Here is a 17,795-nt window from a genome sequence, read left to right as displayed (position 1 = left end):
TCCAATCTAATCCTTATTTGAACTCAAAATAAAATGAAATCCTAAAGCAATCTATCTACATAAGAAATCCAATCTAATACGGTGTGCTGTCCAAAACAGAGTGCAAAAAAACTATATTTGCAGATATTCTGATGGACCAGATAGACCATTAAAGTACTATTAACGGTGATTTACCAAACGCTCAAAATGCTAAATTGTATATTCTATAATTTACTGCTGCCGAATAAGTTGAGTACCTAAGAAAAGGAGATCTTCCCAGATATTAGTGCAAAACAGCTACAACTGCAGATAAGCTCATGAACCATGTAGACCCTAAAAGGAACTATTCACTGTAATTTGCCTGAAGTCCGAAATATTAAATCTTTTTTCAGTTAAAGCATTTATAACAAAAAGCTCTGCAACTAGAGCTCTCTATAGATAAAAGCTCTACTTCCTATAACAATAACAATCAGACACATTCATATATAGCACACAGAGAAATGAATTCTATAATTTCTATGGATTCTCTAACTGTGTTAGTACAAACTTCACCCCAAGTTCAGTATACAAATTCATCAGTCAAACATGATAGTTCCAATTATATAGTAAAAACTCCAAATTCAAAATACTAAACACGAGTAGATGTGCGTTTTGAAAAGCTCTAAATTGCAAGCAAGAAAGAAGAAAGGTGGGTATTGCTCACGTTGATCTTTTGTAAGTATTCTTCATGAAACTGTGACAGGCACACCCTTTCAAAACTGAATAAAAAAAGAACCACACTCTAGTTTCAAATCACATACGCAGACAAAGCAAAACCGCATAAACAGACCTTATAAGTAGTTTGGAATGAGAAAGACATAGAAATACATAATTAAGCTCTTCATCAATAAAAAATTGATCAGCTCAACCACCATTATCAATCCAAGAAAATACTTTAATCATATGAAGAGTTAAGATTAACCCACAATTCAATAATAGTCAAAAACAGTAAATAAACGTCTGGGAAGGGACTCGTATGAGTTCCATACAAAATTGGGTTCTTAAGGAAATGAAAAACATGAAAGCTCTATAGAATCCTCTTGTCAAATACATTGTTTTGAAACTTTGCTAAAGAAGCAACGACAATAAAGCAACAAAAACACCTCAGAATCCAAGCTTGGTGCGACGCCAGTGCCTGCGCTTTGCATTGTACCTTAAATTACACAAAACCAATAGGAAAAATTAGCATTAAGCAGATAATCAGAGACAGAAATATAGAAAAAAAAAAAAAAGAACAAAGAAGTGGGAAATAGAGAGAGAGAACCTGATGGTGTTGTCAGTCCTCATGCGGATCCAGTGAGGGATAGGCCTATTCTGCCTCATCTTCTTCGCCAACTTCTTCTTAATCATGAAGGTCTTGTGGGACGGCTAAGCATACAATAATAATAATAATAATAATAATTAATACACTATATTCATTCAGACCCGTATCATAAAAGTCACTCAGTTTTCAAAAATGGTGACTAACAAAGAGAGATAGAGAGAGAGAGTACCATTTTCGCTGTTGGAGGTTGCCGCTGCGAGAGCTGGGAAAGAGAGAAAAGAGAGGAAAGCCTGAACTTAAAAGAAAAAGAAGAAACCCTAGGGTTGGACTTCCTATATGAAACGTGAAATGCATATGTATTTCTGGGCCAGACTATGGGTTGGGCAAATATTTGAATTGGGCCTTAAACGAATTCATTTCGTCATGGATTTTGGGTCTTTCCTAATCCTGACGTGCCCATTGCCAAATCCTGTTTTTAAACAGATGAACGACACGTGGCATCTACAAACTCTAATGGTAAAATTATTAAGTCACAACATCATTTGTTTCTATTTTACCCCACACTCTTTACTCTTCAGCAATACTGCGTAAGGACCCGACCCGTCAGAAATCATGCCGGAAATATCGCCGGATCTGAGAATCCATAAAAAGCATAAACAGAGGCTCAAGAGAAGCCATAACATAAGCAAAAACAAAGAAAAAATTATATTGATTCTAAAAATAAAGAACAAAAAAGGGAGTAAATCCATTTCATTTCAATTCAAACCAGACCCTGACCCTGACCCTGACCCATGACTAGAAATGGCAAGAGACCACCAAGTCCGAAATCAACCAAATCAGCAAGGGCAGATCCGAACCGGTGAAACACACACAACCACAACTAGCAATTAGCAATTAGCAATTAGCTCACGCTTACAAGAAGCCTTTGTTGTTGTTGTTGTTCCGCAATTTCTCCCTCTCGTGCAGCTCTATTTCTCAGATTCGGTGTTGTCAGTAGTGGTGTTTGGCGTGAGAGGCTAGCGTTGCTGCGGAAGAGTGGGGGTATAAGACAAATTAACGATAATGTGATGTGGCCTCGTTTTTACCATTACATTTTAGGTGTAAATGCACTTTTAGTTCCTATATTTTAACTTAATTTTTATTTTAGTCATTACATTTTATTTTTATCACTTTTAGTCCCTAAACCAATTAACGCATGACATTTAAGTCCTTACCGTCACTCAACTAACAGAAAATGCTGATGTGGCTAATGGCACAGTAAAATAATAATTAAAAAATCTATTTTGGCATTAAAAAATTGACACGTTAGCGATTAAATTTAAAAAAAATTAATTTATTAATTTTAACTAAATAAAAAAAATTAAAAAAAATCACATTAATTGAGATCTAAAAATGCCTTAAACAAGAATAATAAGAACACAAATCCAAATTTAAAAACAAGAAGATGAAAGATCACACGAACACAAGACAAGAAGATGAACCCAGATCACAAGAACACGAACCCACCTGCTCTTCCTCATTTCCATACCCAATATCTGCCTCCTTCTCCAATCTTTCTTATCTTCTTCTCCAATCACGCAAATGTCTCTCTCTCTCCCTCCGACCCATTTCATGCTTTGCCTCCAAACTCGCTGATTTCTCAGACCCACATCCCACAATTTGTTTTACCTCTTATTCAACTCCAAAAATATGCTTTCGCTGATCAAAAAAATCCCTGCAATTGTGGCTTATTAGAGGAATTTCGGGATTTTTCTTAACTGGGTTTCGAAGAGCATTGTGAAAATGCCTTCGGTACCCGTTGAACTCTTTATTCTTCCTTTGGTTCCTTCTTTGACTTGCTTTCATGGTGGTTCATCTTCTCATCGTCTGAAATGTCTTGAGGAAGGTGATCGTTGTGGTAATCTTAGTTTACATTTGCTTTCTTTTTCTTTGTTGTTGTTGTTGTTGTTGTGGTTTTTTTGTTCTCTCGGTGAGATATTTTCCTGGTTATTCTCGTTTCGTGAGCGATCTGTATGAGATTTGAAGTGGGGTTTTCGAGAAATTCAAGATCTGGGTTCATCTTCTTATGTTCCTATGATCTGGGTTCATCTCTGGCTGCAAAGAAGAAAGCTTCGGCGAGTATGAAGTTAGGGTCTGGTTCCGTCTCCGTGGAAGGGAGTTTGTTGGTGGGTGCTGGGTTCGACTGGGTTCGTTGGTTGGGATTGCAGGTTTTGTTGTTGTTGTTGGTTTGGGTGTGGTTCGGTTTGATCTATTTTGTTGTTGTTGATGTTCATGTTCTTTGATGTTCATGTTCTTGATTCTGGGTTTGTTGGTTTGGGTGTGGTTCGATCTAATCTATTCTGTTGTTGATGTTGATGTTCTTGATTCTGGGTTTGTTGTTGTTAATGTTCATGTTCAATTTTTTGTTTTTAATTTTTTTTATTTAATTAAAATTAATTTAATCGCTGACATGACAATTTTTTTAATGCCAAAATAGATTTTTTAATTATTAATTTACTGTGCCGTTAGCCACGTCAGCATTTTCTGTTAGTTGAGTGACGGTAAGGACTTAAATGTCACGCGTTAATTGGTTTAGGGACTAAAAGTAGTAAAAATAAAATGTAGGGATCAAAATAGAAATCGGGTCAAAATGTAGGGACTAAAAATACATTTACGCCTACATTTTATATACGCCACGTGTCATTCATCTATTTGAAAACAGGAGAAAACATAAGACACTTACTGAATGGAAATTATAGCAAAAATTGTAATTTTTATTACTAGTAATAAAGTATATTGTAATGTAATAATTAAATTTATTCATTAGTTTAGTGGTTAGTTATGACATTAGAATAAAACTTAACCATTAATTTCGCTATAAAATTAACCAAGGGGCTTAAACGGTTACTTTTCACATTTCCATCCGAACTACTTTTAAATTTGACTTTTTCATAAATTGCAATTTAACTAAATTTGAATAAACTAAAATCAGTTTGGTTCAATTTGTATCAGAATTGAACCAGTTTCGTGGTATGTTTGTTGACTGCCTGTTAGTCTTTTTTTTTTTTTATGGGAGCCTGTTAGTCTTTAATTCACTGCCGCGACCATCTACTTAATAGAAATCCATGCGGACCGAAGATCAAAAGATATTGTAATCTTCATATAGTATAAAATTTATGTTGCCTTTGTTTTGTAATTAATATTTTTTGGGAAAATGCCATCTCAGAATATTTTTGGGAAAATGATATATTTTTTAAAAAGTACAATATTTTCTTAATAGGTTTTTCATTGACTAAATATATATATATATATATATATATATATATATATTTTTTTTTTTTAAATGGTACCAAATATAAGAAGACGCAGAAAAGTATTTTCACATGAAGTTTTTCATTGAAATAAATGGATAACACAGATTTAGATGTTTGTCTATTCTTCTCAAAAAAAAAAAAAAAAAAGGGATTTTGCCTATGACATGTCTTTATTCGAATAGGTCACAACGAAAAAAAAAAAAAAAAACCACATCTGAAAATGGCATTTGCAGGAAGACCGATTAGGCAGATATTGTTGCCTAGTAACTGTCCAAATTGCTCCCAAGTTGGACAAAATGTGAAAATGTGGCATTACTTTTGTTTTAGCAAGTGACCCTTAATTTTCTTCTCAGCGTACAAAAGGAATGAGGAAGTACTCGGCATAGAACAACTGCAGAAGCAACATCAGTAATCAGTATGGATTTAAAGAACAAAAATTGCTTGCTTTTTAAATCAAACTTGCTCATGAAATCTGATCTTATGTTTGAGAAAAAGTTCAGCAACTGGTCTTGTATTCAGAGAGAGAGAGAGAGAAGTTGGATAACCCCTAGAAGTAAAATCATTACATTTGACTGCAATTTTAATAAAAATAAAATAGAAAAAGGTTTTTTTTTTTTTTGGTGTGTGTGTGTGTGTGTGTGTGTTAGTGCGTAAATTGCAATCTTGTTTTTATATAATTTTTGTTATGAAAAAGTGTTAGAACCAACACAAATTTTGTTTACCTTCCTTGTTTGAATTCATTCCCACTGTAAACCAGCCTTTAATTTTGTTTTAGTACAAGAGCTAGTAGCCTAGTACGTTATGTGGTATTCCGAATTTTCCTTGAAGTTGATTTTAAGTAAAAATGCTTATTGTACTGGGAAGCTATAGGCTTGCAATGTTGACCTTGACCTATCACTCTAATATTGGGGGGCTTTGGATGTCTCACACAAATGAACTAGTCCACTACATTTCCAATAAGTATACAAGCATGCTTTGATTGGTGCATAATAATAAAAGGTATAACCGAAGGACTCAAGTGAAAATGATGTTACTACAATCACAACAGACCATGTCCGCCATTGTGAAAAAAAAGTTCTCCCTAACTCCCTATTACTCATTACTCACAGCATTGGAATTTGGATGAGTCTACTTCACCTTAACTAAAAATTTTCTCACATAAAGAAAAGGCATGGAAGTGAATATAATTGCAATAAGCCGATGACTTTGAAATGAAGAATTTACTTTGTAGTTGGCATTACTGCCATTTAAATGTATTTAACCAAAACAAAAGATAGCAGTACTTACCAAAAACGAAAACTGATATACAATCACTCACCTTCCATATGAACATGTAAAAAGAAGTCACTGAGGCTTTACTGGCAATATCAACTGATTGAGCTCGAACCAACAGGGAAGAAGCAAGTGCCAAGTGTCCTAATATCTGCATCAACAAATGTTTATTAATGGACATACAACTGCAAAATTAGTTGCCACGTTACACTACATACCATAACTAGCTTGCTTGGAAGGAATGAAGAAGAAGCACCTATCCCCACAGCAGCCCCATATGCCAATGTTAACATATTAACACAAAGCCAAAATACCTATCAGGAATATCACAGTACATATGAGGCAATATTTCAAATCTTGATTTTGAAACACCATTATTTGTTGGGTTGCACACTTGTTAACATAGCAAAAATCTTTTGTTTTCTACTTCATCTGCTAGGCAACCAAACAAAGTAAGGAAAATACTTAAAGCAATATTGATATACAGACCCTTTCTTGACCAAGTATAACGCTGAATGATTGAATTCCAAACTCTTTATCACCATCCACATCAGGTATGTCCTGTTAGAATGACAATAAGATGTGAATTAATAACCATTAAATATATGCAGCATGATGACAAGCACAAGTGATTTGAAATTTCTAGAAAAAAAAAAAAAAAATCTGCAGCAAAATGGATATATGAACTGCGGTGAAAGATTCAGGAAAATAGGATAATTCTATTTTATATTCCATGACATTTGAAGGCACAATTCCATGCCCTTTAGTGGAGCTATTCATCACTGAATTTGCATACATCATTGCAAATTACTGTAAGAATCAGGAACTGCATCTCATGTAATTGTGTCAATGATCCCCTTGTAATTTATATTTTTCCTTTTTGCACTAGGTACGATGACCTTAATTTTCCTCTAGCATCCAATGGATAAGCATTATTTGGCTTCCAAAACATACATGTTTTGGACTATTTTGACTTTATAATCCTAATTATCCTATCATCAGGTACATAAATGGTCTATATTATGTAATGCCTTTTCAAGCTCTCAAAATCAACATTTCAATATTAGGAGCAATACTTAAAGCAACTAAAACTGTAAATAAATTGCCTGGTTAAATTACAGTTCTTACCTTGAATAATGCAATGACAGCAGAGAAGAAGCACATGAAAGCAGCAGCAAATACCAATGATTTTGTTATCATGACTGGTCTACCAAGCACATAGTTCTTCAGTTATATTCACCATTTTTGTAGAAAGCAGAAAATGAGGAACACCAAATTAGAATGTAAAATAAAAGTCTCTTCATCAAATGTAATAAGAGTGCTATTTGTCTTGCATACCAAGTCCCCTACAAATTTTAGGAGTTGTATATACCTGCATGTGTAAAAAGTAAGCGAGTTGAACAACAACAGCCCTCACAACGAGGATGCAAGTTGCGGCAAGAACTGCGTGACTCTTCCATCTGAGAAAGGGTAGCTATAACACAGACAGAGACAAACTTTAAGCAAATTATCCACTATTGCAATACACAAGTTACAGTTGCACACACTGACACAAGCTTATATTAAAATTTAAAAGGGTAATTTATCCCAAACAAATGAACAATCCAATGTTGTGTAAGGTCAACAATGCTAAACCATGTATGTTAGGATATGAATTTTGGACACATTTGGCATTCCAACATTAAGCTGATATAGCTGCAATCAAACTCCAAGTGAATAATGTTCAAAAGTAGCACAACTATGAACAATATGAAACTGAATTGCCAGCCACAAAGCTGTTGAGAGAGAGAGAGAGGTTTGCCAAAAGGGGGACTAATAGATTCAAGAATTCATAAGGCCTACATTGCATATTCTTCCGATGTGCCAAAATTTGTTTTCAGTTTCAATTTACAAATAGCACTTAGATACTAATTATTGTTTTCTTTTAAAGTGTCTTCTAGACTCCCAATTATATTGGAAGATTAGGTTATTGATTATATTAATTAATTGTCTTTTCTTGAACTAATGTCAACAAACGCAGAATATATAAGCGTAGGAAACTTACATCAATGGAATATGCACTTCCAAGCAGAAAACCCACTAGAAGTGAAGCAAAAAGTGGTGGTGATTTAAAAATGATTCCCATAGCAAAACTCTGTAAAATAATACCAGAAAGATTGATGTGAGAAAATTTTGGAAGGCATATATAATCTACACTACTACTGGTACCCGAGAAGAAGATAATTGTGTCAGTTTGAACATCAATTGCTTACGAAATTGGAAAATCCAGCAAGACAAAAATAACCTTCAACACAATTTACAAAAGGTAAAATATGTACAAATTTGAAAATGTTAGTTTTAGTTTATTCCTCAAAAGACTAATTGAAAATGTTCTAGCTTGCGTCATCCCAAACTGGAATAAAAAATTTGAAAGAGCGTAATTTTGCAACTTCCAAACAGTTCAATAATCTATCAAACTGTCAGTATAATCAGAACATCAAGGATCATGCCTGCCAACTTACCATCAATAAAGATGCAGTAACAATTGTGATTCCAGTACTCATTGAGAAGGCACCAGAAGCCACAGGGAGATAAGGTTTGTTAACCTGTAAGCATGTAAAACAACAAGCTTTAATCCCAAGTATATGAAGTACATGTCAATGGGGCAATCATGCATTGTATCTCAGAAATTGAAATATGATACATATCTTGTACATTTTAAAATTTACTCTAAAGTGTATGATGATTTACCTTGTCTATTTCAACATCGAACAATTGATTCAAACCAACAATGTAAATGTTCATCAAAATGGAGGGTACCAATGCCTGACAATAGGAAAACAAAAAATGTTAATTTAGTACGTAGTATGCAAGTTCATCTCTACCTGACCAAAATTTACCTTCAATAAACCCATAAAAAATGTAGGAGTCAGATCAGCAATGGTTTCTACTGGAAGAAGAGAAACTGATACTATCCCTATAACCTGATAAAAAGAAGTAACACAAAATATATTTATAGTCAAATTCTTGTTATCTCTCAGCCAAAAGAAAGATGCTGTCAAATTGTTTTTTCTCAGGTAATTAAAGATATGTAACTCACGGTGCCAATTACAGTGTGAGGACGTGAAAACAAGTAGAAAGCTTCTAATTGCTTAGATAGAACACTAAGAAAGCTTGTCGAATAATCATCCTCTGGTTTAGATGCATATTCATGTTTATATATGGCACCAAGTTGGTATTTCTTGGTTATGACATGACTTCTGATGCTTGTTATGCTCTCATGGTTTCTACTATCATCTGTCAAAGAAGAAAATCTTGTAGAAGAACATCTGAAACATTTCTTCTGTTCGCATATGATGGATTTGCTTCTTAGTTGCTTCACTGATACCACCTGAAGAGGAATAACACAACCTGAACATGTTTTAAGACAATTAAGATCATTAACATAAATAGTATTCACTTCTGGAATATAACAAATTCTGGTATGTATTGTTTGTACTTTGTACACCAGTAAATTGGCAAAGCAAATGGATGTGTTCAGAATCACCTTGCCTATTTGATTAAATAATTTTTTTATTATCAAACTTGTTTCTCAATTTCTGACTTATCATGAGGATATCTCTACGGAAAAGTCATTTCAAATAGCTAATCTACATAAAAGAATAAACACAAATATTTAATGCGCTTAAAACTAAATAATTATTTACATAAATCTCATGTGTATAAAAACTCATATGCTCATCTCATTAACTAATTATTATATTTCAGTTTTCTTGGAAATAATTTTTCGCATCCTTATACACCATTGACTTTTTTTTCCCACTGAAATAATTTGAAAACTTCTATGTTCCCAAACGTATTGAATTCTCCCATTTAAGCAAAAATAAGTGCTTGTGGGGGGCAAGGGCTGGAGTTCAAGTCTCCAGGAGAGAGTTTCATATACATATACACTTAGATTAAGTTAGAGCAGAAATTCTATCTTGTATAAAAAAAAAAAAAAATCACTTGATATCAAATTTAGTGTTTGATTGAGTAACCCGCAATTTTCCGTAACTTATTTACATAATATTAATAAAAAAAATATTTTGGTAATTTTTATGAAATGTATGACAAAAAGCCAAAAATAAAAAGCCTTTTTAGACACATTTGGGACATTCTCACTCCCTTATTTTAAAATTTCATATGAGTGAATTTTACATTTTTACTTAATTATCTCCCTTCATATACAACCTTTTAAAGTATTAATGTCTTTTTTTAAAGGAAAATTACATTTTATCATCCTAAACTATACTCTTAATTATACTTTGCACCTAAAATTTTTGAATTTATATTTTGCATCTTAAACTATGATCCTTATTACACTTTGCACCTCGACATTAAGTTTATTGTAAACTTGAATAGAAAATATAGCACCATATAAAAAGACCTAATTCCCATATTCTCAATACTTTAAAAACAAAAAATAAATTACACATTATCACCTTAAACTATACTTTTGATTACACTTTGCACCTTAAATTTTGAATTTCCATCCAAATTAATAGCAAACTTAACGTTGGGATGCAAAGTGTAACAAGGGTCATAGTTTAGGTTGCAAAATGTGCATTCGAAAAGTTTAGGGTGTAAAATGTAATATGTGGTATAGTTTAGGGTGGTAAAATGTAATTTTTATTATTATTTAATATTCACATTTTTTTTTGATACATAACTCATAGATTTTATTAGCATTTAAAAGTATGTGTTCATAAAAGAATATATAAATAAGTAAATCATTTTCTTAAAGGTTCTTTTTCTTTTCTAAAAAACAAACTCATTTTTATTTGCATTTAGAGAGCTAGGGATGTGGGCATGCAAGAAATTATTATTATTTTTCACTAGAATAGAAGATGTTGAGATTTTTATGGTTAAAAATCTGGGATATGTTCTACTTTTTCATCCATAAAAAAATAGTTTTTCTACATATATATATATATATATATATATAAAAGGATAAAAGGCCCAAAAATGCATATTAGGCCATGGGCTTTGTCTGAGGGTGTTCATTGGTTCGAGGACAGATAAACAGTAATGAAGATGTTAGACCTAGAAGTCCACGAGCAGGTTGTGACCGAAGAACTTAAGGGAAGTAGGCCGAGGAGGGGTGTCTCCTTGGCTAAGTGAAGCAAATGTCAGATGGTACGTCCTGTTGTCCAGAATGATCTTCCAAGAGGTTCTATTGATGAAGATATGTTTTATGGGAGCACAGTGCAAATGAACATCTATAAAATATTTAAGAGAAAGCTGCTACTACCGCATTGAATACTCTGTATCCAACTCTCTGGTCGCATTAATGAGGAAGTGATATCTGAACAGTAATTTTCAGACTTAAAGCTACTACCCAAAGATTTTAGGAAGTGGCTGATGGGACAAGTATCATCACTAGCAGTCTAGATCTACACGTGGAAGGTAGCAATGAGAAGGAGAAGAAAGTATAAAATAGAGAAAGGTCCCTGAGAAAAGGGGATCAAAAAATTAAGAGAGAAAGATTGTTGCAATCTAGAGTTGAACTTGTAATCAAACTTGAAATGGAATATATATATATGAATTGACCTCCTCGAACTGTGCCGAGGACAATTTTCTTTAGTTTAAACCAGTCTATCTTCATTTTCTTGTCATTTGGACTCATTTTACTTATTGTTGAACTCCTTAAAGCCCAGTCTTCCAATCTACTCTTTAGAAATTCATTGTATTGGGCTCTTTGGGCCGAAGTTCATCCATCCTTTGGGCTTGGGAACCAATTCGTCCCTACAATATATATATATATATATATATTACATTGTACATAAGAATGACATTTATCATTTAATTTATCTGAAATTTTTTAATTTATATACATTTTTATGCTTCTTAAAAACTATTGCTATAATTAAATGTGTATTCTTTAATTTATTTGACAAAAAACTTTGATTTAAAATATTTGAAAACTATTAATTATAATTAATATAATTTAAAGGATAATTACACATGAGTTAATGAAAAGAAAATTTTTTCCTTGAATTATATAAAATTGATTTGATAAAAAAATTATATACATGAAAATAATATATAAATTGTTTTAAATATAAATGTGTATATTGGATTATTGTTTTAAAAAATACTCCAATATAATAAATCATATTGGAGTATTGTTTTAAATATAAATTCTATATTCCTTTCTCAAAAAAAAAAAAAAATCTATATATAATGTAAATATAAAAAATTATATTATATTATGTGTTTTGTGAATTTAAACATTATTGATATATTTAGTTTAGGCCCCTTAGAAAAATTCAGACTTGCCATTGCCTATTACATAATATGAATGGCACTATGGAACTCAATGCAAGCCTACTATATTCTGCTCATTTGTTATTAGAATTTAATATACATGCATTAAAGAAATGTACCAACCAGATTCTCTAAAAAAGAAAAAGAAAAAAAGAAATGTACCAACTAGCTTGATCATGTTCACTTTTGTCCTGAGTCTCTAATTATAAACTATATCCACCTGAATAAAAGATTTACTTTTAAAGTTGTCAATTTTTTTTTTTGAGAAATAATTACAACATGCTACTAATCTCGTAACTTGAATCATTTCCCATCTAAACCCTTAAACACTTTATACATGGGGAGGTGTCAATTCAACTACAAGGCATGCCAAAAAAGTTGTCAATTTGTTATTGGAACGGTTTACCCAACTACTAACTTACCCTAAAAATAGTCAACCACTAGAATTTGGGTGGATTTTTTTCAATTACAGCTGGCGTATGTTAGTAATATCAGGAGATTTGAGGGCGTAAATCCTTCAACTATGGAAAATCGTTCAAAACTACCTTGCCAAAAAAAAGTGTACCAAAAAGGAATATAAAAATAAAAAGTAAAAACTCTACCCTTAAAAACCCTGGTTCATACTTTACATCCTTCGAGTATTTTTTGTTAGAATAATTAATTGATTTAATGTGAAGGAAGATGCTAAAATAATGGTTAAATGATTAAATTTTACTATTCTTAATTTAAAATTGCCGCATACTTTTGGTGCAATGATTACTCTACAAGTATAGGTGCTTGTGAGTTGTGGGGAGGTAAGGGTCGGGATTCAAATTTCTAGGAGGGAGTTTCACACATATATACACTTAGATTATACTAGAGTAAAATTTCTATATTGTATGAAAAAGATCAATGAAAAAATATTTCCTAATAGCCTTTTGACATTAGATAATTGTTAATTAGCTTATAGAATAAATTTGAGATCGGATTCTAGCCTGTGGAGCATACAACATTAAAATAAGTCTCTTTTTTTTTTTTTAAAGGAAAAAAATAAATCTCTTTAGAAAGGACATTAAGTAGTGTTAAGTAGCTTAAATAGTGTAAACTTGAGATCAAATTATGACAAAATTACGAGAAAAGATTGAAACATAAGAAATGATTACATACATAATAAAAAAAAGGTTCTCATCATATATAGTTCGACAAAATAAGTGAGGAAGAATGTTAGCATTAAGGCTACATAATTAAATATTTAGCTTGAGTGTGCCAACTGCAATTTATATTATAAATGTTTATATCACTAAGAAATTTGATTTTTTGCAAATTTGTTAGGTTAGTATTGGAAAATCCAAGACAAATAATGGGTCTTTGAGTTGTAATGTAGAAAATTCAAGTGTAAGACAAAGTCCAAGAATTAGTTCAAGTCAAGTCTAGAATCTCGACTACATCTCAATCAATTGAGATCTACTTGTTGATCGAATCTTGACCGATTGAGAATTATGGTTTATTTCTAATGTAAACTTCAATTCTAAATATTGAAATTTTCCTTGGTAGGTGATATCCTCAGCGTTATTTATTTATTTATTTTTTCATTTGAATGTGCCTATAGGTTTTTCCCTTTGTTAAGAAATCACTATGTTCTTTACATTATATTACTTTGTGATTTGTTGTTGGGGCATTTTAGTTGGAAATCCATTGACCTTTATAAATGGTCAACTTAATAAGTTGAATTATTTTTGTTAAAATAAAACAATGGGGCTAAACTTCTAAGTCTCTAACTTTAAAAAAAAAAAAAAAAAAACTGTATTAATTTATTTCTTTATTTTCATATCATTAATAGAACTGATCAATCTGAATTCGAGAATAATACTCTCCAATCATCTTATGTTTGGAACAAAGAGATTAAGGAAAAGAAGATCAGCATAGAAGGGAAGGTAAAAAGAATATATTAAATTCAGCTCATTTCGGTCACCTTCCCTTCCCCTCTCTACTCATCTCCAAATTAAACTACAAATTCAAATTGAGATTAACTAAACATTACCCAAAAGAAGAAAAAGAAAAAGAAAAAAAAAAAACTCTCCCACATTGAGGATAAGCACTGATCAACTGAAAATCTTTCAAAAATTCAAAATTTAATTGAGTGAAAAAGAAATAGTTTGCTTACCTCTTGTTTGGGTTTTCGAGGACCAAATTTTTCTCTGCAGCCCATCTGTTAAAATCAAGTATAATGTAACTTGAATTTGGCTATTCCCTTGAAGAAAATAACAAATGAGAAGGAATTTTCACGGAAAGAAGAGAACATATCTACCTTGTTCTAAAATTGGGTATTGCGAAGCAGTGAAACAAGAAGATGCATTAGCGCTAATCATGCTTCTCTCTCTGCAATGGGATGGCCAAAAATTTCTCGAGCCAATTGCGTTTATAATTGAAAGATGCTAAGCAGGTAGCATTGAAGGATGAGTTTCCTTGGTTAGCAATGATTTGATGACATATTCAACTCAGGCTAAATTCTTTACCAGAAAGGAAATAGCTTAGCTATATACTGAAATTGCATTAAAACTTGTCTAAAAAGACAGATGCTTCACATGGAAATAGAGTTAGTTGTTTTCTTTAACACATTGATGTCATAATAGCAATCTTTAAGAGTTGACTTAATGGTTTCTAAAGAGTTCAAATCTTCTATCCTACCTTTCCTGCTCTACTACATACTCCACAAATAAAAACATGCCATATGTCTATCCATTTTATTAAATGTTAAATTTATGTCTTCTATTATTTCAATTACCTGAATATGATGGATTATTTATTTATTTATTTATTTTAGTAAATTGTAATAATAGAAGGCATATATTTAGCATTTAATAAAATAGATAGACATGTGACATGTTTTTATTTGTGGAGTACATAGTGGAGCAGGAAAAGTAGGACAAAAGATTTGGAATTGTTTCTAAGATCTTATAATGGGTTCAAAATCTCTTACTAATATCTTGGAGCCACTCCCAGGAGATTTTTTTTTTCTATAATAACTCTTTTTCTTTGTGAGAATATTTTTTATAATAACCCAGCGAGTGTATGATGGGAAAATAGGCCAAAATGGGGTTTTACCCCTTTCTGTAAAACTTTTTAACATATTGCCCCATTTTTCAAACTATATGGGGATATGCCTCTGTTTTGAAACTCGATGATATGAGGGTCAAGATTCATTGAAGAACTCGATGCTCGTATAGTCGAGTTAGTATGAGCTTTGTGCCACGCTGGCAAAGTAGACATGGCCTTTTCCAATAAAAAAAATGCTTGTGTATACATCCATAACTCGGTAACCTAAAAATTGAGTTTGCCTTAACAATTTGAATCCCTAACGTCTCACAACGCCTGTTCACTCTCTCCCTGTACACTTTCCCTCACTCTCTACAATCACTCTTCCTCACTCTCCCCCATTCTCCATCAGTCTCACTCTCACTATCCAGTCTCCCTTACCCTCTTCGATCAGTTGTCGTTGTCGGAACCCTGGTGCTTCCGTCGAACCCTCACCGTATCTGCCATCGTTGATTACATGTACGTTGCTCTGCCATTGATTACTGTTTTGTGCTGCATTTGTTTTGTGGGAAATGGATGATTATCTGAGGGGGATCTCACATTACCAAAATCTTCAAGCCCATATAAAAGTTGGGCTACCAAGTCACTTTTAATTGTCTCACATAGGTATATAAATTTAATAACATTTTGTTTACCAATATTTAACACATACCATTAGAGACTTAGAGGCATTTTGAAAGTTAGGTATGTTTTTGTTTTAGCCTAAAGTGAAAGTTTAATATTATTTACTGTTTGTTTATTGTTAGTGCACACATGCACTGGTAAAGTTGAGGCCAATTAGTTCACTTATTTTGAGTTTGAAAGGCATAAATTTGTAAACACGTACCATTACAGATTTGGGATACCCAAGTCACTTTTATTTAGTTCGTGTCTTTTGAGTTTGGAAGGTATAAATTTCACATGCTAATAAAGACATACCATATTAGAGATTTGAGATCTACTGATAGTTAAGTATGTTTTGGTTTCAACCAAAAGAGAAAGTTTAATATGTTTATTTGTTTATTTTCAGTGCCCTCATGTGCACTAGTAAAGTAGAGACTGATGCTCTAATATGTAGGAACATATGCAAACAGTAATAGACGGAGTCAGACTAATAGCCTCTTCATTTTTCCATTTACAGTAAATATAATGCAATCACAACCCAATAACACTAAGGATTACATTAACAATAAGTTTGACACAAAAAAAAAAATCACAATTTTCAGATAACATATTGTGATTAGTGCAGAATTAGAGTGGTGTTAGTGTAATAGACTTATGTGGAAGTGAGATTACATTAATTATAACTTAATAAATAGTTTGAAGATCTCATTTTCTACGCATTAATTATTGCTTATAAATAAAATAAGTGGTTGGTTATATATAGAGCTTAGGGGTGTGCGCGGGTCAGATTGGGCGGGTAAACGTCAATATTTCTATCCAATCCGCCACTAGTGAATTGGGAAAATTCTAATCCGCTACCAACCCACCAAAGTTTAAATCCGGCAAATTGGTTACACTTATTGGTGGTTTCAACTCGGCTAGTTAGGCGGGTTGGCATTAACAACATTTAAAAAAAAAATTATCACAAACTAAAATTTTTTATTGAATAATCTCAAAATATAATTAATGCACAAAAAAAACTAAAGGTAGATTTCATTGAATAATCTCAATTCTAACATAAACATAGGGTCGATGAAAAAGAGATATATCATCTCTAGCAAAAGTAGGCTATGCCTTACAACTTAGGAAATTAAAAACAGTAGGCTCTACCTTACAACTTAGGAAATTAAAAACAGTAGGTTCTACCTTACAACTTAGGAAAATTAAATCAACAAACTCAAAGTTTTAACATTTCCAAAGTCACATCAAGGATTAAAAAAAAATTAGACAAAGACAAAGAATTAGATGAACTGTATTCTTATGTAATATATAACATATTTAACTTGAATATTCAATGAACTTGCTTGCCAGAATGGCTTTACTTGTAATATTATATCACATTTTATAATATATAAACGAATCAAATGACATATACCGAAATAAAAAAGACAAAAAATATTTAAACAGTAGAAGACAATAACGCAATTACGTACCTTTGTGATTATTGGTGAAGAATTGAAATGATAAGAAATAGGCTACAAAATGGTCAAAGAAGAAAGAGGAAGAAAAAGACAGTGGCTGAAGGTGAAAGCCAAAAGTGAAAGGTGAGAAGAAAAAGTGAAACCTAGAGCCACAAAGTGTATACTATACATATAGCTGAAGTAAATGGGATGGGTGGTAGGTAGAGGTGTTTAGGGTTTCAATGTTGACTTTTTAGATTTTGTTTAAGGAATTTTTTGAAGGCTAGTTCTGTTTAGGAAATTGATTATTGATTAGTTGTAAAAATTTATTAGGTGAATTGATTAAATTTAAGTACTTAACAATCTGAAGTAATATATATATATATATATATTTATGTATGTATAATTAAGTGGGCAGGTCTGGTTGTAATGGGTTGGCAATTTTTTAATCCATAACCCAATCCAATCAGCAATTTTAGGGGTCTATCCTGCCCAACCAAACCACCTAACTTAATGACTTGCACGGGGCGGGCGGGTCGGGTCGGG

General features: G+C 32.2%; 2 protein-coding genes across 7 annotated transcripts; both read right to left on the bottom strand.

Annotated features, from left to right (window-relative positions):
* Positions 1-892: 892 nt before the first annotated feature.
* Positions 893-2,283, bottom strand: LOC142621874 (large ribosomal subunit protein eL39x). Of its 3 annotated transcripts, none has more exons than XM_075795245.1 (4): positions 2,199-2,283; positions 1,512-1,544; positions 1,283-1,386; positions 893-1,171 (listed from the first exon to the last, which is right to left on the bottom strand). In XM_075795245.1, the coding sequence occupies exons 2-4, from the start codon at positions 1,512-1,514 to the stop codon at positions 1,123-1,125; spliced, it is 156 nt and encodes a 51-aa protein (XP_075651360.1). In that variant the 5' UTR covers positions 1,515-1,544; positions 2,199-2,283; the 3' UTR covers positions 893-1,122. The 3 variants fall into 3 exon arrangements, with proteins under 3 accessions (XP_075651360.1, XP_075651359.1, XP_075651358.1); XM_075795244.1 differs by having other exon boundaries at positions 2,193-2,211; XM_075795243.1 differs by lacking the exon at positions 2,199-2,283 and adding an exon at positions 1,840-1,911.
* Positions 2,284-4,733: 2,450 nt separating this feature from the next.
* Positions 4,734-17,399, bottom strand: LOC142622645 (homogentisate phytyltransferase 1, chloroplastic-like). 4 transcript variants are annotated; one of them, XM_075796161.1, is made up of 14 exons: positions 17,283-17,399; positions 14,420-14,490; positions 14,276-14,320; positions 8,927-9,237; positions 8,727-8,810; positions 8,578-8,652; positions 8,349-8,432; positions 7,892-7,981; positions 7,220-7,321; positions 6,976-7,071; positions 6,337-6,408; positions 6,066-6,161; positions 5,894-5,998; positions 4,734-4,966 (listed from the first exon to the last, which is right to left on the bottom strand). In XM_075796161.1, exons 2-14 carry the CDS (start codon positions 14,478-14,480, stop codon positions 4,925-4,927), a joined length of 1,263 nt encoding a protein of 420 aa, XP_075652276.1. In that variant the 5' UTR covers positions 14,481-14,490; positions 17,283-17,399; the 3' UTR covers positions 4,734-4,924. The 4 variants fall into 4 exon arrangements, with proteins under 4 accessions (XP_075652276.1, XP_075652279.1, XP_075652275.1 ...); XM_075796164.1 differs by having other exon boundaries at positions 8,927-9,217; positions 17,283-17,314; XM_075796160.1 differs by lacking the exon at positions 17,283-17,399 and having other exon boundaries at positions 14,420-14,665.
* Positions 17,400-17,795: the final 396 nt, after the last annotated feature.

This window comes from Castanea sativa, chromosome 1 (assembly GCF_040712315.1).
Source record: "Castanea sativa cultivar Marrone di Chiusa Pesio chromosome 1, ASM4071231v1".
NCBI lineage: Eukaryota > Viridiplantae > Streptophyta > Magnoliopsida > Fagales > Fagaceae > Castanea > Castanea sativa.
This window is presented reverse-complemented; position numbering and strand designations above follow the sequence as displayed.